This window comes from Triticum dicoccoides, chromosome 7B, assembly GCF_002162155.2.
Source record: "Triticum dicoccoides isolate Atlit2015 ecotype Zavitan chromosome 7B, WEW_v2.0, whole genome shotgun sequence".
Lineage (NCBI taxonomy): Eukaryota > Viridiplantae > Streptophyta > Magnoliopsida > Poales > Poaceae > Triticum > Triticum dicoccoides.
In genome coordinates, this window is record NC_041393.1 from 572,078,413 (window position 1) to 572,096,952 (window position 18,540).

Here is an 18,540-nt window from a genome sequence, read left to right on the forward strand (position 1 = left end):
GATCCAGTCGGCGCGGGAGGGAGGAGAAGGGGATCGGGGGAGGAATCGGGTGGAGTGGGGGGGCGGCTAGTGTTTTGGTGGGTGAGGAGATAAGGAGTAGTGGGGAGTGGCCGGCTGGGCCTGGTGGGTTGGCCCAGTGGGGGGTTGTGGCCTGCTGGGCCGAAGCCCAGTGGGGGGGGTTGCCTTCTCTTTTTTTTTCAGCTTTGTTTTCTGTTTTTTTTTCTTTATCTATTTTCTTTTAATTTCTGTTTTATAAAATATAAATACAACTCCTAATTTAATGTTATAATTTATTCTACTGCCCCAAAAGTTTGACACCTAATTAAAACAGTTTGCATTATTATTATTTTTAAAAAGGCATTTAATTAATTGTCATAGTTGCTATTTTAATTAGTTTAGAGCCTTTAAACATTTTATAAAATTTGTGGTTTCTCCACCAGTATTACCCATGATTTATTTGACACATTTTGGACATTTTAGTTTTAATGTTTGAAAACTTTTGTTGTTCGCCTAAATCTCAAATTTGAATTTGAGTCGTTTTCGAACTAACGCGAGATTAGTGACAGTAACGGAGGTGACGTGGTGTCATTAGCAGAGGTTACTGTAGCTTGATTATCCGGGCGTCACAGCTCTTCCATACCAGCTTCCAAGAATGGCACCGTGTGGATCCCTGAAAACTGGCCGCATAACACGAGCGCGCCGAGTAGATGCCATTGGTGGTCCACCTCGAGAGCAGGCGATCCGGCTCGTTCGTCAGGATGGTGTGGCACACAGCCTGCCACAGCAGCATGTATTGGCCGATCTCGTGCAGACCCAGGACCCCTTGTATATCATGTGCCCAAGAGTTACCTGCCAGCCCTTCTGCCACCGTCCTGGCCTTGCGTCGACGTAACCCAGCTTTAATTCTCGTAATCCAAAGAACCACTTACTTAAAGCTGGCTACTATGAAAAATTGATGTAGGAATCAACATTGAGAGGAAGAAAAAATCTTTTAACTTTCTGTTACTATTTTCCGAGTAAATTAGACATTACCCTGACCTGTTTCTTCATGTTCTTGTATCTTGTTGATGTTGGTTTTTTACAGGATCATGAGGTTATTGTTATGTTTTGGAATGTCTTAAGGAGGTTCAGCCAGAATGAACAAAAGCAGTTTCTCTTGTATGTTAAATTTTTTTCTTCACGGAATTATTTTTGTTCCTTATTTGTTTATTTATGTTAGACATTGTGATAATATATTGACTCAATAACCACTTAAAATCAATGGTCACTTGCACCATAGGTTTGTAACTGGATGCCCACGCGGTCCTATTGAAGGTTTTGAAACTCTTGACCCGAATTTCAGAATAACGAGGTGGGCTTGTCTTATAATGTTACCCTCTTTTGTGTTTGGCTGAGAATTATGCTCACAGCTCTTCTCTTGCAGTTATGTTATTCCTGGCACAGACGATACAGGCCGTCTGCCTAGAGCACATACATGCTTTAATGAGTTGATGCTTCCTCCATATCAGATGTAAGTAAATAACATAAGTACACGAGCATGTGCTATCATTTTGTTTATGTTTCAGTTGGACAGGGTATAACATTTGGTTGGTTCTTATCTTACAGAAAAGAACAGATGCGAGACAGGTTGTCAGTGGCTATATCTGCGAATGCTGGTTTTGATCTCATGTGATTCATCATTGGTGTAGAGTGTAACTAGTTGCTAGATAAGACTTGGATGGTAGGCGTTTTGGGTGGAAGGTTATGGTAACAACTCTTATAACGTTGTAATTTGTTGAGCGTGTATATTTGAGGAATTCGGATATGGAAATGTGTATATCCTGACCGCACAAATTTACCTATTGCACTCTAGCTTATCATAAACTCTCCAGCCAATTCACTGTCGACTTCTATACTACTGTAGTCTCGGAATAATTGAAATATTGACTGCTGGATATGCCGCCCGGAGGTCTTCCCGGTGTTGCCGTGTCCGACGGCAGCTGGGTTGTCGTGTGCACCGCGTTCGTCCCACCTGTTCACCGGCTTTGTGATGCGGATCATCCAGTGAGCATCACTATGAACTACTTCCTCTGTTCTCAAATATTTGTTTTTCTAGGCATTTCAAATGGACTCAACATATGGATGTATGTAGACATATTTTAGAGTGTAGATTCATTCATTTTGCTCCGTATGTAGTTACTTATTAAAATCTCTAGAAAGACAAGTATTTAGGAACGGTTAACAGTCATGTCCAACTGGACGTATGACAAGGGCGCATGCATGCGCCATATAAAAATCCCTCATTTTTGAAGTCCCGGTCCATGCATTCATGCGAGAGATGACAACTACCTCGACCCAAAACCATACGTAAAGTCAAGGTGGGAGGGTGTAGAGCATGGAGGAGTGAGGGAAGAAACCAAGTCGAGAGCATTATTATTTCTCCTATACAAAACGAGGCCTAAACGAAAATGGCAACTTAGCTCATCCGCAAGCAATCCACCAGACAGAAGAAATCCATGCCGGCCACATGCTCTCTCGCAGCTGCCTCGATTGCATAAATGGTTAGCTGTTCTACCAAGGTACGGGCGAGCAAGTAATCGGTCACATTCTGTAAACGATGGATATCTCAAGTTTCCTGGCCCCGCCTCCGGCAGCTCCTCCTCCTCCTTCCTTCTGGCAACCAACCGCAGCCCCGAGGAAAGGCGGCTCAAGCTGCCGCCGGGCCCGAAGCAGGTGCCGGTGCTCGGCAACCTGCACCAGCTGGGCCCTCTGCCACACCGCAGCCTGTGCGACTTGGCCCCGTCGTGCTGCTCCACCTCGGCGCAGCGGCGACGGCGGTGGTGGTCTCGTCCGCGGCGGCAGCTTGCGACGTGGTGCGGCCCCACGACGCTGACTGTTGGAAGATGGTGCAGTCCCACAACGTTTGCTCCTGCGCCGGTACGAAGCTTGGAAGGTAGTCCAGGATCGGATGCAAATTGTCATTTGCATCGGCGGCATTTGGAAGATGGTGGATCGTGTGCGGGGTTTGTGGTTCGTGGATGGCAGGTGTGGTTTTCTCCTCCAGTGTCTTAATCACGTGGGGGTGCCAGATCTCGAGTTCGATTGCGTGTCTGGGGTGTTGCCTCGGTCTGATTCGTTCAACGGTAATGGTTTCGTCTTTGGCGAGCCACATTGGAGGTCCGCAAAGTTGCATATCAGCGATGGAGCCGCATCGAGCTCGGGTGTGAAGGTGATCCTTTATTTTCTTTCTTTGATGGCTGCTGTGGTGGTGTCAGAGGCAGGTGACGGGCGTTGGTGTCTAAATTCAGAGGATTATTCAGTCTTGATTATAATTTTACTTCTTGGTTGTCATTTCTTTGTGCAAAAGCTAGCGTTCCATTGTCTTTTCGGTGTTTGTGCATGACTTATCTATGATCCTTGTGATATACTCCTTTTGTTCCAAACTATAAGTTTTTCAAGATATTCCAATAAATGACTACATACGGAGTAAAATGAGTGAATGTACACTATAAAATATGTCTATATACATCCGTATGTTATAGTCCATTTAAAATATGTAAAAAAGACTTATATTTAGGAGTGGAGGGAGTACTAATAATAATAATTGTCTAAACGTAATCAAAATAGAATAAAAAATCTTCTATTTGTAGATTGTCTTAGATTTACTTAGATACGAAGCTATCTATCTAACACTAAAATATGTCTGGATATATTCCACATCTGGTAAACGATTTAAACTATTAAAATGTACTTTTGGAATAGTTTGGATGGTTTACCACATATATGTATTTTAAATGTACTTATCCTAATACTAAATGAGACACGTATTATATACCATAAAAAAGAAAACCTCCAGAGTGCCAGCAACGGAGCCACCCACTTTATAAATCCCCCACCATCCGCGATCGAGCAGCAACACCTCGTCGGTGAGAGCGTAAACCTCCCTCGGGACGATGTCACTATGGCAGTTCCTCCTCCTAGCCTGCCTCCTCCTCCCCGTCGTCTCCTTCCTGCTGCCAACCAAGCGCTGCCCCGGGGAAAGGCGGCCCAAGCTGCCGCCGGGCCCAAAACGGGTGCCAGTGCTCGGCAACCAGCACCATCTGGGCGCTCTGCCGCACCGACGGCGGCGGTGGCCTCGTCCGCGGCGGCAGCGCGCGATGTGGTACGGTCCGACGACGCTGACTGCTGCAGCCGGCCCGCGTCGCCGGGCCCCGAGCGGCTCTCCTACGGACGCAAGAGCATCGCCTTCTCACCCCTACGGTGCCTACTGGCGCGACATGCGCAACCTTTTCGCCACAGAGCTCCCAGGCGCGCGCGGCGTCAGAGCCGCCTAAGCTGCGCGGCGGGCGCAAGTGAACAGGCTCATGGCCACCCTGGGCGGCGCGGCGGGGCCGGTGTCGTTGGACGAGCATGTGTTCTGTGTCGCCGACGCCATCATCGGCACGGTGGCGTACGGGGGCGTGTGCGGCGCGGTGTTTGAGGGCAAGTACGAGCGGCTCTAGCATGTCCTAGAGGAGGCCATGGATATGGCGGCCAGCTTCTCTGCCGAAGACTTCTTCCCCACCGCCGCAGGCCGGCTCATCGACCGGCTCGCCGGCATCGTCGCGCGACGAGAGAGGATCTTTAAAGATCGTGATGCCTTCTTCGAGGCAGTGCTGGAGCAGCACTTGGATCCCGCGCGCCCCAAGCCGGTGAGCGGCGGCGGCGACTTGGTGGACGCCCTCGTCCGAATCTGCGACGAGCACGGCTTCACGAGGGACCACGTCAAGGCTGTCCTCCTGGACGCGTTCCTCGGCGGCGTCGACACGAGCTACACGATGATCCTGTGGGCGATGTCGGAGCTGATCCGGAAGCCGCGGGTGCTGAAGAAAGCACAGGAGGAGATATGGGTCGTGGTCGCCGGCAGCGGCAACAGCGAGCAGCGGGTGCGGCCAGACGACCTGCCGATGCTGACATACCTGAAAATGGTGGTCAAAGAGACCCTGCGGCTGCACCCGCCAGTGACGCTGCTTGTTCCGCGGCAGACACTGCGACGGGTGCAGATCGGTGGCTACGACGTGCCGGTGGGGACGCGGGTGCTAGTGAACGCGTGGGCCATCGGGAGGGACCCCGTGAGCTGGGGGCGGGACGCGGAAGAGTTCGAGCCCGAGAGGTTCTTATCCGGCGGGAGGCACGGCGAGGTGGACTTCCGCGGTGCTCACCTAGAGCTGATGCCATTCGGCGCCGGCCGGCGGATCTGCCCCGGACTGGCCATGGGGGTGGCGAACGTGGAGTTCACGTTGGCCAACATGCTGTACGGCTTCGAGTGGGAGCTGCCAGAGGGTACGGTGGCAGAGAAGGTGAGCATGGAGGAGGCCGGCCAGCTGACCTTCCACCGCAAGACGCCGCTGGTCCTCGTGCCCACCCACCCCGTAGGTACCGCCCGAGAGAACCACGTTGTGACCAGCGCGTTCTTGCAGAGTCCCTGTTACCCATGTCATGTAACTTCTTCAACTCAGTGGTCAGTGCTAGTTTGGTACTCCACTTGGTGAGATCTTTGTGAAGAATAAATTTCAGAGAATAATACGGGGTGTTCAATGGAAGTGAGCAACTTGTGGTTCATTATCATTATTCGGTCATTTTAGCTCATTATTCTGCCATTTGTTTTCAGTATGTTGGTATGCAAAACTTAGTGATTTTCACTGTTGCAATTATGCTCATGCAATATCCATTTTGCTTTTGCTCATCTTTCTCTCTCTATTACTAGCACATATGCCCGTGTGTTGTAACGGGAGAAAAATTAGTATGCATTTAAAATTAGTGAGAATTATATGTGCAAGCAATACCCTGTGTGCACGTGAAAAATGAACATTTAGCTTCTCGGTTTCGTCGGGGTGTGAAGTAATCGATCCGCTACTTATCCATCCATTGATCGAGGGCATTGAAAAGTTTTGTTACGTCACCGTACGCCAGAGAAGGCCCATGAATGATTCAACCTACTTTTCCTTTCAATCAAAGAGATTTTAAGGTATGAAGTTTATGAATATAGTAGGAAACATGAACCTTTTTTTCAATCCTGAACAATTCTTTAAAAATTATGTACAGTTTTAGAAAAACGTGAATAAATTTTGAAACAAGAACATCTTTTAAAATTGACAAGCACTTTTTGAAAACGTCAACTTTCTTTATAAAAACATGAACATTATTTGAATTTTGAACATTTTTTTAGAACGAGAACATGTGTTGAAAATTCATAACATTTTTCAAAAATATGTATCTTTTAACATTATTTTTAATTGTGAAAATTTCACTAAAACAAAAAAAAAACGAATTTGGATCATTTTTTAAATTTCCATTTTCTTTTTAGAAATCTCCAAAAAATTTGAAAAAAATAAAAGTTTTCGAAAAAATGGAAAAAAGTTCAGGTTGCGAATATTTTTCAAAATAGCAACAAATTTTTGAATTCTGAACATTTTATATAATTTTTTTAGTTCTGAATGTGTTTTGAGAATTTTGAATTTATGAAATAAATTCTATAAGAAAATAAACTTGGGAGTCAAAAAGAGATAGGGGAAGGAGAATAAAAATAGAAATAAAACATAGCAACAAAGAAAATGGGCCAGCCCATTATTAGTTGTTTTATGCGATGGTCCAACTATTTGTCGCCCTGTGTGAAAAATAGAATTTGCACAGCTGCGTGGGCAGAAAAATAAGTGGGCTGACTTCGCTGGGCCACAACACGCGGCCCACTTACGAAATTCTAGGAAATCCTTATTTTCTAGGTCTAGATTATTGCACCAATCTTAAGTTACTTATATTGTCAGGGCGTCTCTAATGGCAACCCGTGAAAAACCTTCCGCATCCGTTCGCGGATAGGGAGACCAGTCTGAAAACACAGATACGGAAGGTCGACATCCAACCATAGTTGCATACATCTGGCCTTCTGGAATTTTTCCCCAGTCCGCACGACCAAGTAGCCAGCTGCAAAGGGCACATAAATTCAAATAGCCACATGTAGTGGTAGTTAATTTTTTTTAAATCAAATATTTTACATCCCAACATTGTTGTCCCCTTTCACTGTCAATTGATACTCAATTAGATCCTCCTTGAGCTGCTCGTGAGTTGGTCGATGCCGAATTTGTTGATGCATTTAAATAAGCTCCTCAAATGTGATTGGATTCTGGTCCGGAAGTTGGATAGGATCACCCATGTTCTCAAATTTCAGAGTTGCGGCAGCGTCGTCACCCTCATCCTCAACGATCATGTTGTGCATGATCGCACAACATGTCATCACCTCCCACAAGGTCTCCAGATCCCATTGTTTTGCAGGTACACGAGCAACCGCAAAACTGGCCTGAAGAACTCCAAATGCCCTCTCCACATTCTTTCTAGGTGCTTCTTGTCTTTGGGCAAAGTGAGCCTTTTCCTGGCCAACTGGGTTTGAAATGATGCTGACAAAGGTATCCATGGAGGATAGATACCGTCAGCCAGATAGTAGCCCATGTTGTAATCATATCCATTGACAATATAGTGGCAAGGAGGTGCTTTTTATAACATCCCAATTTTCAATTTGGATGTTATACATAGATTATCATATGCATATCATATTTATTCTTACATTTTGTTGTGATCCTAAAAACCTTAAACAACTCAAGGACCCAAGGAGAGACTTGGAGGTTTCAAAAAAATTAATATTTTAATTTATTCCAAATTTGAAAGGAGGATCAATTTGATTTTATTATTTTTCTCTCGAATTATTTTCGATAATAAAAAAATAAATGAGAGAAGATAATATGACTTCTCGAAAATCATAGAAATATTGGAAAAGAATTTTTAAAATCAAATTATTATTTTATTGATATTTTATTTGCTATTTTATTTGAATTAGAGAAACGTTGCATTTTTTAAAATTGCATTGATTAGTCCAGAAAAATGTTCATTTCTACTAAATATTAGGTTTTGATGGTGAAAATTGTTTCTCGAATTTTTAGATTTTTTTTATATTTATTTAGGATTTTTCTTTTGCGGCGTAATTATTTAGAAAAAAGTCTCTCGATCGACTGGGCCGAAGCCGAGCCGGCTCATCGCGCTGCCGCCGCCTCCTCCCGCCCGGAGTCCGGCGCGAACACGCCGCCGGAGTCCCGAAGGACTCCGCGACGCCGCCACCGCCTCGGGATGCCCCCCTCTTTAAAGGGGCCGGCCACAATCCCCTCTGCCCTCGTCCCACCTCGCCGTCGCCGCCGCTGCTGCTGCCCGCGCCGCAGCAGCACCCCGCCGCTAGGAGCCGCCGCCGCCTCGCCCCGCCCCCGGATCGCCTCGTCGGAGTCGAGCCGAGCCGCCGCCGTCGCCCCGCCGTTTACCGCCGTCGTTGAACCGGTAAGAACCGGTCGGTTCTTCGGTTTTGCGGTTTAGTCATTTTTTAGATCGGCTTTTTTAGTTTTATCTTAAATAAGGAACGTTCGCGCGGTAGATTTTTCTTTTTAGTTTATTTTGGGTCAGGGACCTATCCGCGAATAGTTTTCTCGTGATTTAGCCCTTGATCTTAAAACTGGCGTAGCTTTTTGCTCGTTTGTCCAAATTAGATGAAACCAGCGCCTAAGTCTTCGTGACGTTCTGTTCTTTCCAGTTAACCAACTTGAACATGATTTTGACACTGTAAAATTTGACTTTAGTTCAGATTAGTAAACGATCTTGTTTCATTCGTATTTTGAGTTTCGTTTCTCCATTTGAGTTGTTTCTTTTTGCAAATCGTAGCTAATCACATGTACCTACTATTAAGATCTAATATACATAATAATAATGATGTTAGGTTTTACTTTCTGTTAGTTTAAGCCGTTTGCCTATTTCGTGTTTGATTTGGATCTTTTCTTGTTTTTTCTCGTTGTTTCATTTGAGTGATTGCTTATGTATGCTATTGTTTGTCTACGCTAGATTACCCGGAGTGCGAAACTTGTTACTACGAATCTTTAGAGTTTGCAAATCGTCAACAAGGCAAGTTACAATTTGATCATACTCTTCCATACCCAGTTTTTACTATGCATTTGTATTACCCCTCAAATATTTGCATGAGTAGGACTGGGAACATGTGGTTTCGTTGTAGTGCTTGAGGTAGGAACCTAATACCTTTTGATCACCCCGGGAATATACGTTATGCTTTATTATTGCTTAGCCATGCTCGTAAACGGGGATTGGATCGTGATTCATGATACATCTCCAATGTATCTATAATTTTTTATTGTTCCATGCTATTATATTACCCGTTTTGGATGCTTATGGGCTTTACTAAGCACTTTTATATTATTTTGGGACTAACCTATTAACCGGAGGCCCAGCCCAAATTGCTGTTTTTTTTGCTATTTCAGTGTTTCGAAGAAAAGGAATATCAAACGGAGTCCAAACGGAATGAAACATCCGGGAGAGTTATTTTTGGAACAAACGCAATCCAGGAGACTTGGAGTGGACGTCAAGAAGCAAAAGAGGAAGCGACGAGGCAGGGAGGCACACCCTAGGGGGGTGGGCGCGCCCCCCACCCTCGTGGGCCCCTCGTGGCTCCCCTGACCGACTTCCTTCGCCTATATATATCACCATACCCTGAAAACATCCAGGAGCACCACGAAACCCTATTTCCACCGCCGCAACCTTCTGTACCCGTGAGATCCCATCTTGGAGCCTTTTCCGATGCTCCGCCGGAGGGGGGATCAATCACGGAGGGCTCCTACATCAACACCATAGCCTCTCCGATGAAGTGTGAGTAGTTTACCACAGACCTTCGGGTCCATAGTTATTAGCTAAATGACTTCTTCTCTCTCTTTGAATCTCAATACAAAGTTCTCCTCGATCTTCTTGGAGATCTATTCAATGTAACTCTTTTTGCGGTGTGTTTGTTGAGATCCGATGAATTGTGGGTTTATGATCAAGATTATCTATAAGAAATATTTGAATCTCCTCTGAATTCTTTTATGTATGATTGGTTATCTTTGCAAGTCTCTTCGAATTATCAGTTTGGTTTGGCCTACTAGATTGATCTTTCTTGCAATGGGAGAAGTGCTTAGCTTTGGGTTTAATCTTGCGGTGTCCTTTCCCTATGATAGCAGGGGCAGCAAGGCACGTATTATATTGTTGCCATCGAGGATAAAAAGATGGAGTTTATATCATATTGCTTGAGTTTATCCCTCTACATCATGTCATCTTGCCTATTGCGTTACTCTGTTCTTATGAACTTAGTACTCTAGATGCATGCTGGATAGCGGTCGATGTGTGGAGTAATAGTAGTAGATGCAGAATCGTTCCGATCTACTTGTCACAGACGTGATGCCTATATACATGATCATGCCTAGATATTCTCATAACTATGCACTTTTCTATCAATTGCTCGACAGTAATTTGTTCACCCACCGTAATACTTATGCTATCTTGAGAGAAGCCACTAGTGAAACCTATGGCCTCCGGGTCTATTTTCTATCATATAAGTTTCCGATCTATTTTATTTTGCAATCTTTACTTTCCAATCTATATCATAAAAATACCAAAAATATTTATCTTATTATTATCTCTATCAGATCTCACTTTCGCAAGTGGCCGTGAAGGGATTGACAACCCCTTTATCGCGTTGGTTGCGAGGTTCTTATTTGTTTGTGTAGGTACGAGGGATTTGCGTGTAGCCTCCTACTGGGTTAATACCTTGGTTCTCAAAACTGAGGGAAATACTTACGCTACTTTGCTGCATCACCCTTTCCTCTTCAAGGGAAAACCAATGCAGTGCTCAAGAGGTAGCATATCACAAGGAGCTGGAGAACACCATTTATCAAATATGTGGCCGCCGAAACTAAGAATGGGAGATGATTCGTACCAGGAGGGATGGATCAATTGCAGCATACATTCAGGAGATGGGTGATCATATTCGTCAACAAGAGAATCAACTAACTATCAACATGAAGAAGATCAAGAAGCTGATGAAGAGAAACAACGAGCTAGAAGAGGAACTCAAGTTTACACGCGATGGATACGAGGAAGAAATTGCCGTATTACTAGAGAAGCATGAAGACCTGAAGAGGAAGCTAGGACTACCAGTGGAGAATCATAAGCGAGAACCAGCAAAGGAGATCCATTCGGAGGACTACATCATCTTGGATGACACCGACACGGACAGTGATGCAAATGATGACAGTGATGACGACTACGTTGACGAAGCTGGAGCAGATATTATGGAGTCTTCCTCTGATGAAAATTTCTAGATGACCACCATGTAACTAGTAGTATTCCTCCAAGTAGTTAGCAATGATCGAGTTTGTAATCATAGGTTAGATCGTTTGTGTGAACCTTGTGTGCTATTGAATGAAGTGAATTGATTGTGTTTGTCCCATGAGCATATGGGTAGTGAATATCTCTTAGACCTCATTCTATTCTGTTTTCTCACCCCTTCTAAACACATTAGATGCCTCCGAGACGTGACAATGGATTTGCATTCCCACCGGAGCTCACTCAGTTGATCTAGCAGCAGAATGCCTTGATGCAGATGCTAGTTCAGAACCAGAACCAAGGCAACAACAACAACAACCCACCTCCACCACCCCCTGTAGACCACCTAGTCCGTTTTCTAAGGTTGAATCCGCCGGTGTTCTCTAGTAGCACCGAGCCGATTGTTGCAGATGATTGGCTCCACGAGATTGGAAGAGAGCTGACCACTGCAGGATGCACAGATGTGGAGAGAGTGCGCTTTGCCGCACATCGGCTTGATGGACCCGTAGCATCTTGGTGGGAGAATTTCACCGCTACTTACCCCATTGATACAGTTGTTGGGGAACGTTGCAGAAAATAAAAAAAATTCTACGCTTCCACCAAGATCAATCTATGAGTTCATCTAGAAACGAGTGAAAGGAGTGCATGTACATACCATCGTAGATCGCGAGCGGAAGCGTTCAAGAGAACGGGGTTGAGGGAGTCGTACTCGTCGTGATCCAAATCACCGATGATCCTAGTGCTGAACGGACAGCACCTCCGCGTTGAACACACGTATGGTTGAGGAAGACGTCTCCTCCTTCTTGATCCAGCAAGGGGGAAGGAGAGGTTGACGGATATCCAGCAGCACGACGGCGTGGTGGTGGATGCAACAGTGATCTCGGCAGGGCTTCGCCGAGCTTCTATGAGAGGGAGAGGTGTAGCAATGGGAGAGGGAGGCGCCAAGAGCATGGGTGCGGCTGCCCTCACTCCCCCTCTTTATATAGGCCCCCTAGGGGGCGCCGGCCCTAGGAGATGGGATCTCCAAGGGGGGGGGGCGGTGGCCAGGGGGGAAACTTGCCCCCCAAGCTAGGTGGAGGCACCCCCACCCCTTGGGTTTCCAACCCTAGGCGCAGGGGGGACCAAGGGGGGCGCACCAGCCCACCAGGGGCTGGTTCGCCCCCACTTCAGCCCATGGGGCCCTCCGGGATAGGTGGCCCCACCCGGTGGACCCCCGGGACCCTTCCGGTGGTCCCGGTACAATACCGGTGACCCCCGAAACTTTCCTGATGGCCGAAACCTGACTTCCTATATATATTTCTTCACCTCTGGACCATTCCAGAACTCCTCGTGACGTCCAGGATCTCATCCGGGACTCCGAACAACTTTCGTGTTACTGCATACTAATATCTCTTCAACCCTAGCGTCACCGAACCTTAAGTGTGTAGACCCTACGGGTTCGGGAGACATGCAGACATGACCGAGAAGCCTCTCCGGTCAATAACCAACAGCGGGATCTGGATACCCATGTTGGCTCCCACATGCTCCTCGATGATCTCATCGGATGAACCACGATGTCGAGGATTGAATCAACCCCGTATACAATTCCCTTTGTCAATCGGTACGTTACTTGCCCGAGACTCGATCGTCGGTATCCCAATACCTCGTTTAATCTCGTTACCGGCAAGTCACTTTACTCGTACCGTAATTCATGATCCCATGACCATACACTTGGTCACACTGAGCTCATTATGATGATGCATTACCGAGTGGGCCCAGAGATACCTCTCCGTCATACAGAGTGACAACTCCCAGTCTCGATTCGTGCCAACCCAACAGACACTTTCGGAGATACCCGTAGTTCACCTTTATAGTCACCCAGTTACGTTGTGACGTTTGGGACACCCAAAGCACTCCTACGGTATCCGGGAGTTGCACAATCTCATGGTCTAAGGAAATGATACTTGACATTTGGAAAAGCTCTAGCTAAACGAACTACATGATCTTTGAGCTATGCTTAGGATTGGGTCTTGTCCATCACATCATTCTCCTAATGATGTGATCCCGTTATCAATGACATCCAATGCCCATAGTCAGGAAACCATGATTATCTGTTGATCAACGAGCTAGTCAACTAGAGGCTTACTAGGGACATGTTGTGGTATGTGTATTCACAAGTGTATTACGATTTCCGGATAACACAGTTATAGCATGAATAACAGACAATTATCATGAACAAAGAAATATAATAATAACCATTTTATTATTGCCTCTAGGGCATATTTCCAACAGTCTCCCACTTGCACTAGAGTCAATATTCTAGTTACATTGTGATGAATCGAACACCCATAGCGTTCTGGTGTTGATCATGTTTTGCCCTAGGGAGAGGTTTAGTCAACGGATCTGCTACATTCAGGTCCGTACGTACTTTACAAATATCTATGTCTCCATCTTGAACATTTTCACGTATGGAGTTGAAGCGATGCTTGATGTGCCTGGTCTTCTTGTGAAACCTGGGCTCCTTGGCAAGTGCAATAGCTCCAGTGTTGTCACAGAAGAGTGTGATCGGCCCCGACGCATTGGGTATGACTCCTAGGTCGGTGATGAACTCCTTCACCCAGATTGCTTCATGTGCTGCCTCCGAGGCTGCCATGTACTCTGCTTCACATGTAGATCCCGCCACGACACTTTGCTTGCAACTGCACCAGCTTACTGCCCCACCATTCAAAATATACACGTATCCGGTTTGTGACTTAGAGTCATCCAGATCTGTGTCGAAGCTAGCGTCGACGTAACCCTTTACGACGAGCTCTTCGTCACCTCCATAAACGAGAAACATATCCTTAGTCCTTTTTAGGTACTTTAGGATGTTCTTGACCACTGTCCAGTGTTCCTTGCCGGGATTACTTTGGTACCTTCCTACCAAACTTACGGCAAGGTTTACATCCGGTCTGGTACACAACATGGCATACATAATAGACCCTATGGCCGAGGCATAGGGGATGACACTCATCTCTTCTTTATCTTCTGCCGTGGTCGGGCATTGAGCCGAGCTCAATCTCGCACCTTGCAATACAGGCAAGAACCCTTTCTTGGACTGAGCCATATTGAACTTCTTCAATATCTTATCAAGGTATGTGCTTTGTGAAAGACCTATGAGGCATCTCGATCTATCCCTATAGATCTTGATGCCTAATATGTAAGCAGCTTCTCCAAGGTCCTTCATTGAAAAACACTTATTCAAGAAGGCCTTAATGCTGTCCAAAAGTTCTATATCATTTCCCATCAAAAGTATGTCATCCACATATAATATGAGAAATGCTAGAGAGCTCCCACTCACTTTCTTGTAAACGCATGCTTCTCCATAAGTCTGCATAAACCCAAACGCTTTGATCATCTCATCAAAGCAAATGTTCCAACTCCGAGATGCTTGCACCAGTCCATAAATGGACCGCTGGAGCTTGCATACCTTGTTAGCATTCTTAGGGTCGACAAAACCTTCCGGCTGCATCATATACAATTCTTCCTTAAGATTGCCGTTAAGGAATGCCGTTTTGACGTCCATTTGCCATATCTCATAATCATAGTATGCGGCAATTGCTAACATGATTCAAACGAACTTTAGCTTCGCTACGGGAGAGAATGTCTCATCGTAGTCAACCCCTTGAACTTGTCGATAACCCTTAGAGACAAGTCGAGATTTATAGATGGTAACATACCATCCGCATCCGTCTTCTTCTTAAAGATCCATTTGTTTTCTATCGCTCGCCGATCATCGGGCAAGTCTGTCAAAGTCCATACTTTGTTTTCATACATGGATCCTATCTCGGATTGCATGGCTTCAAGCCATTTGTTGGAATCTGGGCCCGCCATCGCTTCTTCATAGTTCGAAGGTTCACCGTTGTCTAACAACATGATTTCCAGGACAGGGTTGCCATACCACTCTGGTGCGGAACGTGTCCTCGTGGACCTACGAAGTTCAGTAGTAACTTGATCCGAAGTACCTTGATCATCATCATTAGTTTCCTCTCTAGTTGGTGCAGGAACCACAGGAACATCTTCCTGAGCTGCGCTACTTACAGGTTCAAGAGGTAGTACTTCATCAAGTTCCACTTTCCTCCCACTTACTTCTTTCGAGAGAAACTCTTTCTCCAGAAAGGACCCGTTCTTGGCAACAAAGATCTTTCCCTCGGATCTTAAGTATAAGGTATACCCGATGGTTTCCTTAGGGTATCCTATGAAGACGCATTTTTTCGACTTGGGTTCGAACTTCTCAGGTTGAAGTTTCTTGACATAAGCATCGCATCCCCAAACTTTTAGAAACGACAGCTTAGGTTTCTTCCCAAACCATAATTCATACGGTGTCGTCTCAACGGATTTAGACAGTGCCCTATTTAAAGTGAATGTAGCTATCTCTAGAGCGTATCCCCAAAATGATAGCGGTAAATCGATAAGTGACATCATAGATCGCACCATATCCAATAGAGTGCGATTACGATGTTCGGACACACCATTTCGCTGAGGTGTTCCAGGTGGCGTGAGTTGTGAAACGATTCCACATTTCCTTAAGTGCGTACCAAATTCGTGACTTAAATATTCCCACCCACGATCTGATCGTAAGAACTTTATCTTTCAGTTACGTTGATTCTCTACCTCATTCTGAAATTCCTTGAACTTTTCAAAGGTATCAGACTTGTGTTTCATCAAGTAGACATACCCATATCTACTCAATTTATCAGTGAGGGTGAGAACATAATGATAGCCTCCGCGAGCCTCGACGCTCATTGGACCGCACACATCAGTATGTATGATTTCCAGTAAGTTGGTTGCTCGCTCCATTGTTCCGGAGAACGGAGTCTTGGTCATTTTGCCCATGAGGCATGGTTCGCATGTGTCAAATGATTCATAATCGAGAGACTCTAAAAGTCCATCAGCATGGAGCTTCTTCATGTGCTTGACACCAATGTGACCAAGGCGGCAGTGCCACAAGTATGTGGACTATCGTTATCAACTTTACATCTTTTGGTATTCACACTATGAAATGTGTAACATTATGCTCGAGATTCATTAAGAATAAACCATTCACCAGCGGGGCATGACCATAAAACATATCTCTCACATAAATAGAAAAACCATTATTCTTGGATTTAAATGAGTAGCCATCTCGAATTAAACGAGATCCTGATACAATGTTCATGCTCAAAGCTGGCACTAAATAACAATTATTGAGGTTTAAAACTAATCCCGTAGGTAAATGTAGAGGCAGCGTGCCGACGACGATCACATCGACCTTGGAACCATTCCCGACGCGCATCGTCACCTCGTCCTTCGCCAGTCTCCGCTTATTCCGCAGTTCCTGCTTTGAGTCGCAAATATGAGCAACCGCACCGGTATCAAATACCCAGGAGCTACTACGAGCACTGGTAAGGTACACATCAATTACATGTATATCACATATACCTTTGGTTTTGCCGGCCTTCTTGTCCGCTAAGTACTTGGGGTAGTTCCGCTTCCAGTGACCACTTCCCTTGCAATAAAAGCACTCAGTCTCAGGCTTGGGTCCATTGTTTGACTTCTTCCCGGCAACTGGCTTACCGGGCGCGGCAACTCCCTTGTCGTCCTTCTTGAAGTTCTTCTTACCCATGCTTTTCTTGAACTTAGTGGTTTTATTCACCATCAACACTTGATGTTCCTTTTTGATCTCTACCTCCGCTGATTTCAGCATTGAATATACCTCAGGAATGGTCTTTTCCATCCCCTGCATATTGAAGTTCATCACAAAGCTCTTGTAGCTCGGTGGAAGCGACTGAAGGATTATGTCAATGACCGCGTCATCTGGGAGATTAACTCCCAGCTGAGTCAAGTGGTTGTGCAACCCAGACATCTTGAGTATGTGCTCACTGACAGAACTATTTTCCTCCATCTTACAGCTGAAGAACTTGTCGGAGACTTCATATCTCTCGACCCGGGCATGAGCTTGGAAAACCATTTTCAGCTCTTCGAACATCTCATATGCTCCGTGTTGCTCAAAACGCTTCTGGAGCCCCGGTTCTAAGCTGTAAAGCATGCCGCACTGAATGAGGGAGTAATCATCAGCACGAGACTGCCAAGCGTTCATAACGTCTTGGTTCTCTAGGATTGGTTCTTCACCTAGCGGCGCTTCTAGGACATAATCTTTCTTGGCAGCTATGAGGATGATCCTCAGGTTCCGGACCCAGTCCGTATAGTTGCTGCCATCATCTTTGTCACATCCCCAGCTGCTGGTAGTGCTCTAGGCTAGCTTCATGTGTGCATCATGTCTAAATTTCTGAAACTTGAATTGAGGATTGTTGAAACCTCAAAATCTAATTAAAAGAAGGGCAAGCACCCTTTAAATTGCATTCTGTGAATCCAAAATGCCCTAAAAATAGTTTTGTGAATTTTGGCAAGAGTTATATATCAAACCAAAATTTTGGAATATTTTTAAGGAATTATTTGGTCTCTGAATTTAAATCAATAATCTATTTGAATTTGGGGATATATTCATAATATATAATGAATATATTTTCAAATGCTTTGAAATGTTTTATGTACTTTTGGAATAGTCCAGAGAGGTAACATAAAATATTTCAGAATGTTTTGGCACTGTATGAAATTATTTTGAATTTGAAAACAGTGGCAAAATAAAATAAAAAGGGAAACAGAACAGAAAAATTAAAAGGAACAGTACTCACCTGGTCCACTTACCTGGTGGCCCAACAGGACCGGCCCAGCTCAGCCCAGCCCACCTCTTCCTCTCTCCTACTGTCTTCAACCTCCTGCCAGTGGGCAGGAGGGCGTGTGGCCGCCGTGCGCGCACACGCGCCTCGGCCACCTCCTGCTTGCCGCTCCCCCTCGACGCCCTGGCCTTCTCTGGTGGTGCCACGCATCTCCCTGCCTCTCTCCCTCACTCTTCTTCACTCCTCCCCCTCCTCTGTTCTCCCCACCGAGAGCCGCCGCTGCCGCCGCTCGCAACCACAGCAACCACAGCCACTCCCTCGCTCCCTCTCTGCATACCCGAGCTCCGCCACGACCCCGTGGAGCAACACACTCGATGCACGCGACCAGAAGAGACCCCAGCCGACCGGAGCATCGTCGTCTTCACCTCCGGTGCCCGGAGATCGACTCCACCGATTCGGCGCGTCCAGAGCTTCCCCGACTTCGTCGTCTCCTCCGCTAGCCCCTCCGTGAGCTCTCCTACGTTTCCCCTCTCTCCCCGTTGGTTTCCCGTGCAGTACCCATGCTAGCCACTGTACCGAGCGCCGCCGTCCGCCATGGACGCCGGGCATGGCACTGACGTGCTGTTGCGGCCAGTCCGACGAGCCTAGCGTGCTCCTAGCTGCCCCA

At 46.0% G+C, this 18,540-nt stretch overlaps 1 protein-coding gene and 1 pseudogene across 4 annotated transcripts in view; both read left to right on the plus strand.

Moving 5' to 3' along the window:
* LOC119337621 (E3 ubiquitin-protein ligase UPL6-like) overlaps window positions 1-1,841 on the plus strand; it is a 33,338-nt gene extending 31,497 nt beyond the window's left edge. For all 4 annotated transcript variants that reach the window (XM_037609790.1, XM_037609789.1, XM_037609787.1 and 1 more), the window contains 4 exons: window positions 1,085-1,158; window positions 1,280-1,351; window positions 1,424-1,510; window positions 1,606-1,841. In XM_037609790.1, coding sequence (XP_037465687.1) covers window positions 1,085-1,158; window positions 1,280-1,351; window positions 1,424-1,510; window positions 1,606-1,672 — 300 coding nt within the window. In that variant the 3' untranslated portion in view covers window positions 1,673-1,841. The remainder of the gene's footprint in view (window positions 1-1,084; window positions 1,159-1,279; window positions 1,352-1,423; window positions 1,511-1,605) is intronic.
* Window positions 1,842-4,253: 2,412 nt separating this feature from the next.
* LOC119339128 lies at window positions 4,254-5,510 on the plus strand (annotated as a pseudogene).
* Window positions 5,511-18,540: the final 13,030 nt, after the last annotated feature.